General features: G+C 32.2%; 2 protein-coding genes across 4 annotated transcripts; both read left to right on the top strand.

Annotated features, from left to right (window-relative positions):
- The first annotated feature begins 1313 nt into the window (after positions 1 to 1313).
- Positions 1314 to 3117, top strand: LOC101222799. Of its 3 annotated transcripts, none has more exons than XR_004217754.1 (4): positions 1314 to 1843; positions 1988 to 2328; positions 2535 to 2598; positions 2709 to 3117. XR_004217754.1 is itself a non-coding variant. In XM_031888051.1 (2 exons), exons 1-2 carry the CDS (start codon positions 1405 to 1407, stop codon positions 2065 to 2067), a joined length of 519 nt encoding a protein of 172 aa, XP_031743911.1. In that variant the 5' UTR covers positions 1314 to 1404; the 3' UTR covers positions 2068 to 2483. The 3 variants fall into 3 exon arrangements, 1 of the variants encoding a protein (XP_031743911.1); XR_004217753.1 differs by having other exon boundaries at positions 2733 to 3117; XM_031888051.1 differs by lacking the exons at positions 2535 to 2598; positions 2709 to 3117 and having other exon boundaries at positions 1988 to 2483.
- Positions 3118 to 7875: 4758 nt separating this feature from the next.
- Positions 7876 to 15227, top strand: LOC101223037 (probable E3 ubiquitin-protein ligase ARI8). The gene is made up of 15 exons (XM_004140830.3): positions 7876 to 8242; positions 9498 to 9622; positions 9816 to 9921; positions 10049 to 10139; positions 11152 to 11324; positions 11602 to 11706; positions 11785 to 11873; positions 12234 to 12341; positions 12514 to 12604; positions 12696 to 12785; positions 13420 to 13467; positions 13736 to 13807; positions 14105 to 14204; positions 14285 to 14411; positions 14541 to 15227. Exons 1-15 carry the CDS (start codon positions 8063 to 8065, stop codon positions 14809 to 14811), a joined length of 1776 nt encoding a protein of 591 aa, XP_004140878.1. The 5' UTR covers positions 7876 to 8062; the 3' UTR covers positions 14812 to 15227.
- The last annotated feature ends 16 nt before the right edge of the window (positions 15228 to 15243 follow it).

Genomic DNA, 15243 nt, shown 5'->3' on the forward strand with positions numbered 1-15243 from the left:
GGAAACATGTGTTGAAAAGTAACTTTGACGTCTCAATTCTTTTTTCATTATTTTTAAAATTTGGAAGAACAACATTTTAACTTGAAATTTGAGTCATTTGTTAAAGAACGATGGTAATTTTATATAAAAATAAGAGATAACTATATAGGAATATCGAAATTGGAGATAGCATCTTGAAAAATATAGCAAAAACCGACATGAATAAGAAAAATAGCAAATAGAAGGCACATGTATTTTTGAAAGTATATTAATCTCATCAACTTTGCCCTTGATTCTAGGATAATTTGTAAATCAATTACAATATATTTTAATGAATCGAACATGAAGCATCACCTGACAAAGATAGTGTATCTTACAAACCAGGTTCAACTTTATTAAATTTTAACTAAATCTGAGATTTTGTTGCTAAACGAGATTGGAGCAAAATTATCCACCTATAATAATGACAAATATATCTTTAGACTTCACTTAATAAACTTTATAAAACATGTTGTTATAATAGATTCAATTTCATTTATATAAAACAAATAAGATTATTTTTAAAACTTCTTAAATAAATAATATTCATAAACCATCAAACTTTTTATTTCTTAAATAAAATTTAAATTTTTAAATAACAGTATATTTTTTCCCATTCTTATAGTTGAAGATTCTGTCTTCTTTTTCGATTTTTCTTTTGCTATATGTTATTTTGTCATGAGCGTTACAGTACTATTATAGGTTATTAGTGTTAAATTTAGCACTCTTTAGTTTGCAACTAAATTCTTATATGTTTTGATAATCGAAATTTGATGACTTATATTCTCATTTAAAAACAAGATTCATTTTGCATTATATGTAGTCATAGTTACCTTATAGTATATTTACACTATAAAAAATGTTGTCTTCAAATATGCTATATTTCATGTACATTGTATTTGTTCATATATATAATGACACATTTGAAATGTCTTACAATTTAAATCTATTACAATACATTATCGTTATTTTGAATACTTTTAAAGATGTCAGTGAATACTTAGACACCCTCACATTTATAGTGTATTTGATTTTGATTTTTTTTTTTTGTTGCTGTTAGTACTCCTATTGTTATTGTTCTACCAAAATACTTATAAAATATAGTAAAATTTAAGATAAACGGAAGAGATTATATATTATTGAACTTTTTATATTTATTTATTTTTTAGATATTTCTATTTACAATAATTTATTTCATTTTTTACATTATATATTATCGGACTTTTTATTTTTATTTATTTTTTGGATCGGTTTAACAGGTGGGCTCAGCTCAGCTCAGCTTTATAAGGCAATAAACTTCATTTTTCCCCTAACGCGTTTGGCCGAAGAACCAAAATTACAAACGACCGAAACCGCCGAATCTCAAAAATTCCAAGAAAAAAAAAAATGAGTCCCTTCGAATCTCAGATTTCTCCTGAATCCGCCATTGAAGGGGACCCAGAAGCTCAAACCCTCCATTTCCAATCTGAATTCAGCTCTGAACACGATCGCGACGAGTCAGTTTTTCCTACCTACTGGAACAACACCAAGAAGAACCAGATCTTGCTCGAGGGTTTTGTCGAGGCTTCGGATGAGGATAATTTGACTAGAACAAAAAGCTTAACAGATGACGATCTTGAGGATCTCAAAGGATGTGTGGATCTAGGGTTTGCGTTTTGCTATGACGAGATTCCTGAGCTTTGTAACACCTTGCCGGCCCTCGAACTCTGTTATTCCATGAACCAGAAGTTTATGGATGAACACCAAAAGGTTCCGGAAAATCCTTTACCCGAGTCGATGGATTCTGTTTCCGGTCCCATTCCGAATTGGAAGATCTCTAGTCCTGGTAAGCCGTTCTGTTCAATTCTTAATCTCAATATCGCTTGTAAAATTGAAAAGGAATTTCTCTTTGTGTGGTTAACTGTTCTTCAGTTTATGAACTTTTTGTTTAGGTTGAGTATGATTCAGTTTGAAATTGTTCTATGTTCAGGTGATCATCCAGAAGATGTTAAGGCCAGGCTCAAATACTGGGCGCAAGCAGTGGCTTGTACTGTCAGATTATGCAACTGAAGGAACTTGAAAAATTAAACGGCTGATGTGAATGGAAAATTTTCAAGATTGTTAGAGAAGATGACACGGGTCTTCTTCTTGAGCTTGTGCTTGGCAAATGGCAATCCCTTTTAAAGAAAACAAAACTAAAAAACCATCTCCATAAGATTTTCCATTTGTAGCCAGAGATGGGTTTTTTCTGAGACCGTGTATGTTTGGTTTAATTTTGATGATGGATGAAGAAAAAAAAGGTGACAACGACGATGAAGAAGAATTTCTCAGGTTTGAGATCAGCCAATGATCCAAAGAACTTGTGTCTGATTCAATTCTTTAGAAAATTTGTAATAATTAGAATTTAAAACATTGAGAAAGCATTATTTCTCTCAAAATTTGGTTGCCTGTTGCTGATTGATTATACGTATTCTGCTTTGTTTATATTTTGTGGCTTTCAAATTCGAATCTTAGTTAGTTTAGTTGCTTTTATGCAGTGGTGAGAGCCCCATCAGAGCTTCCACCAACAGCCTTTTGCTTCACACCTCTGTACATGCTGAGGTAACTAACCTTACCTAACTGAAAACAAATGTTTTGACGGTTCTTTTGATGTTCCATTTCTTGGTCTAGTGTTCGTATTTTTGTGATTCCTGAGTGCTAACAAATGCCAGATTGTGCCAACAATTTCTGTTCAGTTCACAAATATGGCCTGGATGAAATATGAATACCTGTTTGTTCGAGGTGGGGGAGAATTGTCTGCTTCGTGTTGGTTTGCATCTTGAACTTGGAGTTGTTTTCTGGCTTCTTGTAATAATATGACTAGAATACGATCAGTTGATCTATCTCTTTCTGCCTTGTGTTCCCTTGGTTCTTTGCTTCTGTGGCTTCCTGAGTGCTAACTATTGTGTTCAGTCCACACAGCATGGCAGAAGAACTGAACTTACTGCCTTGTACCAATTTATGATTGGTTTTTCTTTTCATGATGAATTGGAGGTGTTTTCTTGTTCTGGATTGTAATGTGTAATGACATTACTAGAAAACCATTAGTATGATCTGATCCCTTTTAATTTTGCTCCTTTTTGTTTATTTGGTTGCTTACTTGATCTCTGTTTAGTTCTCATTTGGTTGGATAAATTCTCAATTTCCCTTTGTTATAGGAGTATTAACTTAGTTGAGATGTCCGGTGTGCCGGCTGATCTCCAATCCTAGCTTTAGTGGCTTTTATGCTTCTAGTTTTATTGTACTTGAAGCATTAGCCCTCTTCACTAAGCATCATATCAATAAAAAATCCCTTTTCCTTTAAGAAAAAGGGTGTGATAGGGGGAGACTGCAAATTTCATCTTGAACTTGAAGTTGCTTTTTGGCTTTGTATTTTGAATGATGATTGTAATATGACATGATTAGAGAAGGATTATATGCTCAGTTTGGTTAATATGTTTAGATGTTTTATACTAATTTTGAAATGATCAAGATCACTTATGTTATATTCATTAAACACAATTTTCATATATTAAAATTGATTTCTGACATGTTTAAAGTGATTTTGATGTATATAACAAAAGTGAATTTAATTATTTCATAATTAGTCAAGAGTTTTTAGTTAGTTACGAAGCCCTTAGATTATATGCTTTACAAGGAGAAAGAGAAGCAAATTGCTCAAGGAGCAGTAAAGTTGAAGAACGCCCCATTAGGTATGTTAGATTTTTTTCTTTTCTTTTTGAATGCTGATTTTTTCCAAAGAATATACTTATGAATATTCTTTTATAATTACTTAGACAATGTTTCTAAGTGGAAGCAAAGATTTCAAGTAGTTGGAAAGTTAATCTAAAAATAGAGAATAGTCCCTCAATCTTAGAAAAGTAGAATATATTTGCCAGATAGTCCTTTTAGAAATGCATTTTTGAGAATTGTAGTAGGAATTTTGCAATGTTTAGGTTATTTAACTACTTATTGATGCCTATGATGTTGAAAGAATGTATAATCTTTTTGTGATATAAAACTCTAGTTGATGTTTAGTCTAATTTAAACTGACGGTGTTCATATGCTCATTTGCTTTTGCTTCAGTGTCATAAAAGAGCTTGGGCACTTTTGGCTCAGAGTAAAAATCAAATATCAAAGTGATTTGTTATTCAACATTTTCTAGAACCTCAAAGTATTATATAAGACGTTTATTTTAAAAAGCATTTCTACACCTAGGATTTGGTTGGAGATTAGAACCAAAGATGTTTTAGTCGTTAACATTACATGAGCTATGTTAGCTTTGACTTCTAGATTGATTCTATCGTTGATTGGCTTCTAGATTGATTCTCTAGTTGATCATAGCCTTAATTTATTATTTTTATATAGAACTTTTGGAATGGGTATACAATTCTCCTAATAGGATGATTGTAGTTACTCTGTAATTTTATTTACCAATAAAATAACAACATTCCAAAACATATAAAAAAAATAAAGGAATAAGAATATCTTATATTAAATGTTAACCAAGTATTGTTTTCATTGCATCTTTTTCCAAGAAATACACAAATAGGTTTCAGAAGCAAGTCCCTTTTGCTATTGCTTTTGGGATGTCAGAAAATTGTTTGTCTTATTATTTATAAAAATAGGAATTTGTTTCTTTCTTTCATACAAAAGATTATTGTGGTTGAAGTTGTTTTTGTAATCAATTGATGTGAAAAGTATAATGGAATAATTCTTTGTATAATTCTTTTTAAAGATGACCACCATGAAGAAATCTTTAGAAAAGATGCAACTTGCTTATACCATATCGTCATATTTGGATTGCTCACTATATATTCACATCAAATTCAAAGAAACTTCTTCCACTCAAAATAAATTTCCTCGGTAGATGCATGCATTATTGAGGCAAACTAGAAATTAAACCGGCTAAATTATTTGTTAATTATCAAATAGTTGCATGATCTACCTTTTCTTTTTCTTTTTGTTGAAAATATAGTTTTGAGTTGTTCCATTTTAACTCATGTATTCATCTTAAATTTAGTCCTACTAGGTTATATTTTGAGAATATTAGTTAAACTATAATAATATCTGTCAGGCAAGAAAACACAATATACTTGAAAACATGAAATTAGGAGTGCAAGCTGTGGGAACCAATAATTTTTTTTGAATTCGTATGTCTCTTTCCAGAATGAAATCAAAATTGCAAATTGCTTATCATTTTGCCTTTATGTTATTTCTCGAACATGCATGGATGTCCCCTAATAATTCAGAAAGATTTAGATAAAAGACTTAAATCTGACAAATTTTCCAAATTTCACAAATGTTATAATAACAAGAGAAAAAGTTAGTTTGCCATCTTCTTTTAATTTGTATCTTTTATTCATTCATCAACTTCCTTCTCTAAAAGTTTTCGTAATTGAATACGTTAAACTAATGTAATATAGTTAATTAATTTTTCAACAGTTGCAAAGTAGAATTGCCTATCAATCTTATAGCATTTTAAGAACGGTTTATGAGTTTAATTTTAAGCAACAATTTAAAAAAAAATTAATCAATTGAAAATGAAGATATTTAACAAAAAAAACTTGCAAAGAAAAAGTCAAGTTATGCAATAAAATAAAAATGAAACACAAATATCACGTGCGTGATAAAAACTAGTATATATAAAAGCCTCAATATGGAGAAACTTTTTTCTCTCTATTATACCATTGAGTTTAGTTCTACGTTACAAATCATTCTTTGATTTTATGGTAAATTCATTTTAAATTTTGTTTTATTTTTTTGTAATATAAATAGTTATAAAAGAGTCACCCTTTTCCACTACTTTATGAATTGTGGAATTAAACTATCCACCATCTCAAAAGTTGAAACCCAAATGGTTTTTCATTTACCCACAAATTTTTGAATTAATTATACTTAAGGTATGGAGTATGTGAAAAGTTGGAATGCAAATAATTTTTTATTTACATTTTAGAAAGTTTTCGTAATTAACAATGTAAATTTAAATATCTAAAACTTGAAAAGTTTTCGTAACATTTTTTCTGCTCTATAAAGGTTTCTTTGATTTTTTTTCTACCAACATTTTTGTGTCTTTAAAACTTATATATTTGGAAGTCTATTGATTTAAAAAATGTCAACGTTCGAATCCTATTGTTTGATTGGAGAGTTTAAATCTTTCAACAAATCATGGAACATCAAGTAGTAGGTGATCATGCAGTAAAACAAGTTTTTCTTCTACGAATACCATTAAACCCACCAAATGACAGTAAATATCCATTTTAGTTCAAGAGAAAACAATTTCTCATTCGTTTATGTTTTGCAATCACAATTAACAAAGCACAAAGACAAACAATTTTTAATATTGGAATATATCTTCTTGAAAATGTGGTTTGTCATGAACAACTTTATGTTGCACTATCTTTATTTTTTAATGAAGATAACAAAAGTTCGGATCACGTACAAAAATATTGTTTATAAACAAATCATTGTTTTGATATAGGCAAATCTTACATTTAAATTATTATATTTTAATCTATGTCCATCTAATTGTGTTACATTTTAAATTTCTTACTTTTAAATTTAGTACAACCTAAACATATACATGCAATGTTTCTTATAATCTAAAGCTACACGTGTCATACACGTGTCTCTACTAGTATATATAAAAGTATGAATGATGATAAACTTTTTGTTTCCAATTTTTCTTCTTCTTACCACATTTATTTGTGTCCTACTTCGGTTTTATTTTTATTGTAATTTACTTTTTATTTATTTTTAAATTTGAATTTAATTATTAATAAATACTTGGGTATTAATAATTTTAATTTTTTCTCTCCAATTAATCATATAATTAAATCTCTAAAACTATTCACGTCCCTCTATCTCCGTCCTATTCGCATTCCGTCCTACCTCATATTAACTTGTATCTATTCAAACATTTCAAATTCTTTTTCCTTTTCAAATCTTTGGATATAAATATCTCATTTTTTTTATTTTCTATTCATGTTCACAAGTCCCAATAAAAAGTTAAGGTGTGAATAAATTAGTCTTCCAACATGTTTAAATGAAAATTTATGAGTCAAGGCTACAAAAGCCCACAAACCTTCGTCAGATTTTTGCGATGCCTAAAAGCAAGCAATCATCTCAATAAAAAATATGTAGAGAAATTGATGAGGATTCAAGAATGAATAATATAAAAGTAGGAGACTAAAAAGAGAACGTTAAGCGTCATTTTCAAAAATAACAAAGTGGAATGAGGATGTCAAAGAACTAGGTTTTTCAATTTTTAATTATTGCTTTGTAATTAAATATGTTTTTTTATGTAAAGATGTATGATGTACTTACCACTATAGTAGATTATGGATCTTATAATTGAGAGATCAAAGGAAAAAAATTGTCTTTCTATTATTTCAACAATATATTTTTATTTAAATTTAATTATTCATTTCAAAACAACAACTAATTATAATTCTGGAGAAATTTGTTAAATAATTATAGTTTTTGAATACGATAGAAATACATAAAACATATAGAATTAGCACAAATGTCCAACCAATAATCAAGTCAATGTCGATGTCCAAAATTACAATTCATTTTATCATTAAACTATTTATATCTTTATGAGCTCAAACCAAACATATAAGTATTTAGATTTTAAACTTATTTTATAAAAGAAGATATTTTAGAAGAAATGTATACTTTAAAAATATATTTTTTTTTAGAGACAATCCAAACTCGTATTCATATATATACATTGTCAATTTTACAATTGTGAAAAAAAAAAAGGATTTTGCATGAGAGGCCCTTTTGAAGGCCCATTTTCCCAAAAGGCACTCCCTTCTGTTTGCGTACACAAACACCTTTTCAGTTCCTTCTTTATTTCTTTTTCTTCTCTATCTCTCTCTTTCTCTCAGAAACCAAAAACCAAAACCAAAACCAAAACCCCACTTTGATTCTCTCTCATCCCTCATTTTTCTCCTTTCTCTTTCTCTTTCTCTTTCTCTCTCCTTTACCGAACCCCCTCAAGAATTTCCATTCCCTAATTCTCTTCTCCCAATTTGTCGCGATGGATTCTGAGGACGATCTTCATTACTCCACCGACGTTGAATCCGTCGATGATGATTGCGATTTCTACAGCGGTGAGATGGACATGGGTATGGGTTATTACACCGATGACGATGACCCTGATGCTGAGGATTTCGTCGATGATGATACCGATGATTACTTCGAGGCCAGCCGACGAGAGGTTCCTTTTCTAATTCCATTTCCGTTCCTTGATTTTTTTGTTTCTTGTTAATCAAATTTAGGTAATTCAAAATTCGATATTTTTCACGGACACGCAATGATCTTTGGCATAATAATAATGGGTTTGGATCGTTCTGTTTGATCTTTGGGTGCTATTTGCTTCAAGTTGATTTTAAGTGGTATTGTTTTCTTTTGTCCAGCGGCTAAGTGCGGGGTTTTTTGTCTGGTTAAAATAAGTATTTTAAATGTTCTTCCCTGACTCTCTAGGTTTATCCAGTTTTGGGGGAGGAGAGAAGTTGGACATTTGTTTTTTATGGTCTTGTAAAGAAATTCGCTTTGGAGGAGTAATCATGTTAACCTGTTTACAATAGGTCGTGTGTAATCCTGTTTAAACTTGAAAGAAAAAAAAAAAAAGGAGTTCAATTTGTCGCCCCTTTCTTTGGGTAGTAACCTTCTTACCAATGGATTTTTCATGCGAAGTTGTATTCTAGATGCCAGGATGGGGAAGTTCACTTTATTACCACTCCTGAATTTCTATTTTCACTTGGGTTTATAGTACGAATTATAGTTGGATAGTTTTCTTATTTAGATGAACAATAGGGATAGTTTAAGGCATCATCATCTTGTATGGTTTTGTTGTTAAAATGTGAAATAGATAGGTGGTACTCCATTTATGATGCAAAATAGGAGTGAAGTTTCTATTTATTCCTTCCTCCTTACATGTGTAGATTTTGTTTATGTTGTTGTTTCTGCTTAAAGGTGTCACGGAACTTTGTGAGAATTGTCAGTTTGCAATATCTATTCTTGAATTGAAACAAAATCTTTTGATCATGAATCCTACAGACAATTGTTGTATTTTGTGATTTTTTAAAATCAATGTTTCAGTTGTTTTTTTTTTTTTTTTTTTTTTTCTGTTTTTGGTAGTTTCTACCTTTTGTAGGTAGTGAGATTAATAATGCCACTGTATCATAACCTTTCTATACCACTTGTTTCTATGATTTGAATGTGGTGAAGGCTCGAATAAGCAGCCTTTATGTGAGGGACGTGGGCAAGCTTCTATTAATAATTGATGATTTGGTGCCATTTTTCAATTATGAACTTTTTCCATCTCTTTGATTCATGCTAATCACCCTATCCCATGGAAATCTGATGTTTTACTATGATTTATAGGCATTGGCAAAGTTTGTCTTAAATCTTGTGGTTTTCTTTGTTTTTGTTTTTTGCTGTTATTAATTTTAAATTTTGTCCTTGTGCAGCAAAATTATACAATACTAAATGAGTCGGACATAAGACAACGGCAAGAGGATGACATTGCAAGAATTTCTTCTGTACTTTCTATATCACGTGTAGCTTCAATTGTCTTGCTCCGCCACTTCAATTGGTATTGTTTTAATTGTTTAAGTTTTGTTCATCTTGTCCAGAATATTCATTCTCTCCTGTTTCTCTGCAATTGTCTTGGTTTTCTTATAAGGAGCAAACTTTTTGTGGAAAAAAATCCATGTTTTTTGGAAGGGTTACATTGTAGGTTTCTGTAATCATGCATTTTTTACATATATTGTCAATATGCCATGCAGGAATGTTACTAAAGTTCACGATGAATGGTTTGCTGATGAAGCTCGAGTAAGGAAGCAAGTTGGCTTGTTGGAAGCACCTGTTGTACATGTCCTAAATGCTAGAGAAGTAAGAAACGCATATATTTGAATCCTCATTGCCATCTTTCTCTTGGTTTCTTTTTGAAAATTTGTGTTAGTGTATTTTGATTGCATAACATTTGGAAAAGTATATTGATGATTGGTTTTGCTGGCAGCGAACCTGTGGGATCTGTTTTGAACCCTATCCAAATAGTAGGATCAAGTCAGCTGCCTGTGGTCACCCTTTCTGTGTATTCTGCTGGGAAGGTTTGTTATTACAATGTTATAGATATTTAATAGTTTATTATATTCTTTATCAAGGCTGTATGCGGTTGAGTTCATATATTTGCTGGAATACTGACTTTTAGGGATAACATACAAACACAAAAACTGCTCTTTTGCATACTTGCTTTTGTCCAGATGCTTGTCGATAATATCCAATTGACAGTCTTTATTGGCTTGCTTCCCAATGAATAGCTTCTCACCGTTTTAACAACCATGAGTTGGTATGAATTATATAAGCTTATCTGTTACTCACTGACAAGAATAAAGCTTTCACATGTATCATTGAACTTTTGAATCTGAATATCATTAAGATTATTTTCTGATTGTGTCATGAACCACGGTAGTATGGGATCTCTTTGTCCCACATTGGTTAGAATGGGATGAGGATGACCAATGTGGTACTTAAGAAGTTGGCTCTCCCACTCCAATAGCTGGAGCGGTGGTTTTCCAAGTTTCTTAAGTACCTAACAGCAGAGGGCTTTGACTGGCTGTGGCCAAGTGAAGTACTGCAGGAGTAGCCATCAGAACACCGACTTTCTGGGGATGGGTATTGTTAGGAACGGAGGTAGTATGAGATGCCTTTGTCCCACATTGGTTAGAATGGGACGACTAATGTGGTAGTTAAGAGGGGATCTCTCACCTCAAGGCTGGCTTTTGGGGTATGGTTTTCCGAGGTGCTGAAGTACCTAACATTTTGTTCTCTAATCTGAATAATAATGGAAGTGATGACATCTATTCAAATAATTTCACATTGTACCTGGATGTAATGTAAATTTATTTTTTGTTTAATTACCTTGTCAATTTCCGTGACATTTGTTTTCACTTCTAGTTAAGTTTGGTTACAAACCTTTATTTTATGTGCTTTATTTGTTTGCAAATATGTGGAACTGTCTTGGACTTCTTTTATATTGTTATAGAATTACTCCACTTAGTTCATATGACAAACTTTTTATTTTTTGATTTTATTTTACCTTTTGCATGGATCTCTGGATAGGCTACGTTAGCACATCAATTAATGACGGTCCTGGATGTCTGACGTTGAGATGTCCTGATCCTTCTTGTGGTGCTGTGGTTGATCAAGACATGATTAATTCATTGGCTTCCAGTGAAGACAGGAAAAAATATGCTCGTTACCTTCTTAGGTCTTATGTTGAAGACAACAAAAAGGTATACTGTGTACCATACAGGCTACGGCGATATGTCTGTGATTAGTATAGTAGCCCTTACATTCTAAAATTGAAGTACAAATTACATTCTGTTATTTTTTTCCATGGATGAATTGTATTACATGTTAGCTTGTTTATAACAGCATTCATTAGAGAAACAATAGCTTTTTTCCCTTTTCTGTTTTGTGTTCATTTTGCTAAAATCTGCAGCTTTCTTTTGTTATTTGCTTTCCTATCTCTCACATTTTTGTTTTCACGTTCTTCCTTCCTACCGCCAGACCAAATGGTGCCCAGCGCCTGGTTGTGAGAATGCTGTTCTCTTTGACGCTGGCAATGGAAATTATGACGTTTCTTGCTTCTGCACATATAGCTTCTGCTGGAAAGTTGGTATCACTAATCATAAAGTTGATTTAGCTTTTATTATTTTACATATGCATTTAGCTTTTCTTTTGAATCTTCAGTGCACAGAAGAAGCTCACCGTCCTGTAGATTGTGCTACTGTGGAAAAATGGATTTTAAAGAACAGTGCCGAGTCTGAGAATATGAACTGGTATATCTTCTGGCATTCTCGTGTCTTCCTTAGGTTTTTTAAACACTCAAAAGATTTTAAAGTAAAACTTTTTGACCAACTTTTTCCTTTCTTGCAATCAATGTTAGCTTTTCAGGGGTCTTTTCCTCGTGCTTTTTTTTTTCTCTTTTTTTTTTCGTTTTCTCATTGTTGTGTTTTACTTATTAAGCTTCTGGTGTTTTCCATTTATTGTTGTTGTGCAAGACTTAAGCATGATTAACAATGAGTTGATAGTCACGTGCTATGTTTGTGTGTGCACAATTTTCATTTATATTTCAATGAGGCATGAACAAGAGCATGTTTTCTGGAAAACCTAATTTTTTTTTATTATAATAATCTCAGGATATTAGCTAATTCGAAGCCTTGTCCAAAGTGCAAGCGGCCAATTGAGAAAAACCAAGGTTGCATGCACATGACTTGTACACCTCCGTGCAAATTTGAATTTTGCTGGTAAGTTTTGATGTAGTTGATGGAATGAAGCCATCTCTTCTCTTGTCCTCATCTTATTGCAAGTTTCCATTGTTTAGAATCCTACAGAGGAAAAAAGGTTTCCACATCTTTGATGAGATTGTATTTTATACAAATAGGTTGTTCTGTGACTTTGTAAATTTATGAACTGCAGGCTATGTCATGGTGCATGGTCTGATCATGGTGAAAGAACTGGTGGCTTCTATGCTTGCAACCGATATGAGGTAGCTAAGCAAGATGGTGTGGTAAGAGGAACCTTCCATCCTATAACCAATTTCAGTTGGATTCTGTGGAGCTATCCTTGAAATCAACTTTTTTATGCTGTATATATTGTAGTATGATGAGGCTGAGAAAAGAAGAGAGATGGCGAAGAATTCTTTGGAGAGATACACTCACTATTATGAACGTTGGGCAAGCAATCAAACAGTATGCAGAACAGTCAAACTTACATATGCTAGTTTTTATGTAGTTTCTAATTCTTGCCATGGTCTTCGGTATTCTGTTGTTTGTCGGTGAGGCACTTGATACAGAATTGTTTGTTTCTCCTCTCTGACAGGCTTCTTTATCTTCTTAAAGTGTGTGTATTGCTTAATTTACTTACTATTTGTATGCCCTTGGAAGTTCTATGATGCCACTAATCTATTTGTTAGTTATATTTGCGGGACATTTGTTGGATGGCAGAAGAAAGGTTAGAATTGGTCAAACTTTTTCTATTGCATGTTTGCATGTGGTTTCTTAAATTTTTTCTGGGTGGGGTTTTCTTTGTGCTTCTATATCTATATGGATGGACCTTGTTGACTTGACTGGCCTTTTATGTGTCGTTTTCTTTTAGTTCAAGCCAATTTGTGAGGTCTATTTATTTTTATTTTGATCAATAATTGTGTATATCTCACTCTCATGTTTGTGTGTTTTTTCTGTTCGATAAATTTGATTTTTTCTTTGGATGCTGCTTGAGAAGTTCTTGTTCTATTTCATAGAATGTGGACATTGTTCAAACTGTTTTATTTTACTATTTTTTGTTTATTGATTGTTAAGGTTATGCTGCTTTTATTCTTTGCAGTCTAGGCAAAAAGCAATAGCAGATTTGCATCAAATGCAGAATGTGCATGTGAGTTTCTATTTTAGTTACTGACTTTTATTTTTAACGAGTTACTGAACCACTAATTCTCGTAAGCTTTTGAAGTTTAGAACCTTATTATATCCATTTCTAGTTTTTCAATGATATCTAATGTTTGGTTGCTGATGGGTGAAAAAAAATCGAATCACAAGAACCTCTTGGTTTTCAAATTTTCACATGCATTTGATTATACTGTTTACTCTGTCTGTTGGGCCCAATTAAATTTTAGAGTTGATCCCTATTTCTTGCTCTTCCATAGATTGAGAAGCTCAGCGATATACACTGCACTCCTGAGTCTCAGCTAAAGTTCATAACAGAGGCGTGGCTACAGGTATGTGCCACATTATCCAACTAGGAAACATCAGATTTCAGCTAGTCTATTGGTGTTCTTGTAGTGAGACTTTCAAGTTGTTTGAGTCAGTTTTAAAAAGTTATATAACTCAAGAATTCTCATGATTTTATAGTTTACATTACAGATTGACTTTTGAAAGATATTGATATTGATAATAGTAAAAAAAGAAAAAAGGAAGAAGAAGAAAAGCTGCATTTTACATAGTTTAACACGAATATTATTTTAGCCCAACCCAACTATTTTTTGAGCTCATTATTTGGTGGTAATTATTTGCAGATAATTGAATGTAGACGTGTTTTAAAATGGACTTATGCATATGGTTATTACCTGCCAGAACTGGAGCATGCCAAGAGACAGTTTTTTGAGTATTTGCAAGGTAAATTTTCAAGGTACTGACAAGGAACAATTTCTTCATGGTATGGTCCTAAAATAATGGAATATTTACTTCTTCTCCAGGTGAGGCCGAGTCTGGATTAGAAAGGCTCCATCAGTGTGCGGAAAAGGAGCTACTCCAGTTCCTCAATGCAGAAGGTCCATCAAAAGAATTTAACGACTTCCGCACAAAGCTTGCTGGTCTGACCAGGTAAATGAAGGGCTCATTCATGAAAACAAGTCTGATTTCAATTATAACATGCTTTAAAACCTTGATATGTTTCATGCACTGAATCACACTTAACATTTCGCTACTCGTTAATTTGTCTGCCACGTACAGTGTTACTCGAAATTATTTTGAGAACCTTGTTAGAGCATTAGAAAATGGGCTTTCAGATGTGAACTCTCATGGAGCAAGCAGCGGCACAACAAGCTCAAAAAGCACAGCAGGAAGTAGTAAAGGAGGGAGAAGTGGACGTGGTAAGGGAGTGAGTCGAACTGCTAGCTCTACCAGAAGTGGCGACAATGCCACTCACTGGTCATGTGAACACTGTACCTTTGTGAACACTAGATCTGCTACTACATGTGAGATGTGCCATCAACGCCATTGAAAACCTCTGATGGTTTCAATAAAAAGAAAAATAGGAGAAAGAGAGCAAGTAATCAACAACAAAGGAGAAATGGAAATGTCTGATTTGATGGGTTAGTAAAACCCTTTTTTCTATGCGTTGATTATTTAAAAAAGAAGGAAAAAAATTTAAAAAGAATGATAAAAAGGATTGTTGGGATGAGATTTAAGAACAGGCAGGGGATAATGTGGATGATGTGTTGAGACAAGAGAGGGGAAATGTCAAATATGATATGATTTCAATGTAAATAGTTGGCAGTATAAATTAACAAATTTGTGTTTGCCAAAAATGTGGGTTTCACTTGATGATGGTTTACAATGTCTTATTATATAGCAAATACAAGTGATATATATATAAGTACACTAGTGTTTAAATAATGCATTTTAGTTTCTCTATAATGCCCCTAATACCATT

Source organism: Cucumis sativus, chromosome 6, assembly GCF_000004075.3.
Source record: "Cucumis sativus cultivar 9930 chromosome 6, Cucumber_9930_V3, whole genome shotgun sequence".
In the NCBI taxonomy this organism is placed as follows: domain Eukaryota; kingdom Viridiplantae; phylum Streptophyta; class Magnoliopsida; order Cucurbitales; family Cucurbitaceae; genus Cucumis; species Cucumis sativus.

Coding starts and splice junctions, on each gene's coding strand:
- LOC101222799 (XM_031888051.1), top strand. CDS start 1,405: ATGAGTCCCTTCGAATCTCAGATTTCTCCTGAATCCGCCATTGAAGGG. Junction 1,844..1,987: donor TTGGAAGATCTCTAGTCCTG/GTAAGCCGTTCT, acceptor TTCTATGTTCAG/GTGATCATCCAGAAGATGTT.
- LOC101223037 (XM_004140830.3), top strand. CDS start 8,063: ATGGATTCTGAGGACGATCTTCATTACTCCACCGACGTTGAATCCGTC. Junction 11,325..11,601: donor ATGTTGAAGACAACAAAAAG/GTATACTGTGTA, acceptor TCCTACCGCCAG/ACCAAATGGTGCCCAGCGCC. Junction 11,874..12,233: donor GAGTCTGAGAATATGAACTG/GTATATCTTCTG, acceptor TAATAATCTCAG/GATATTAGCTAATTCGAAGC.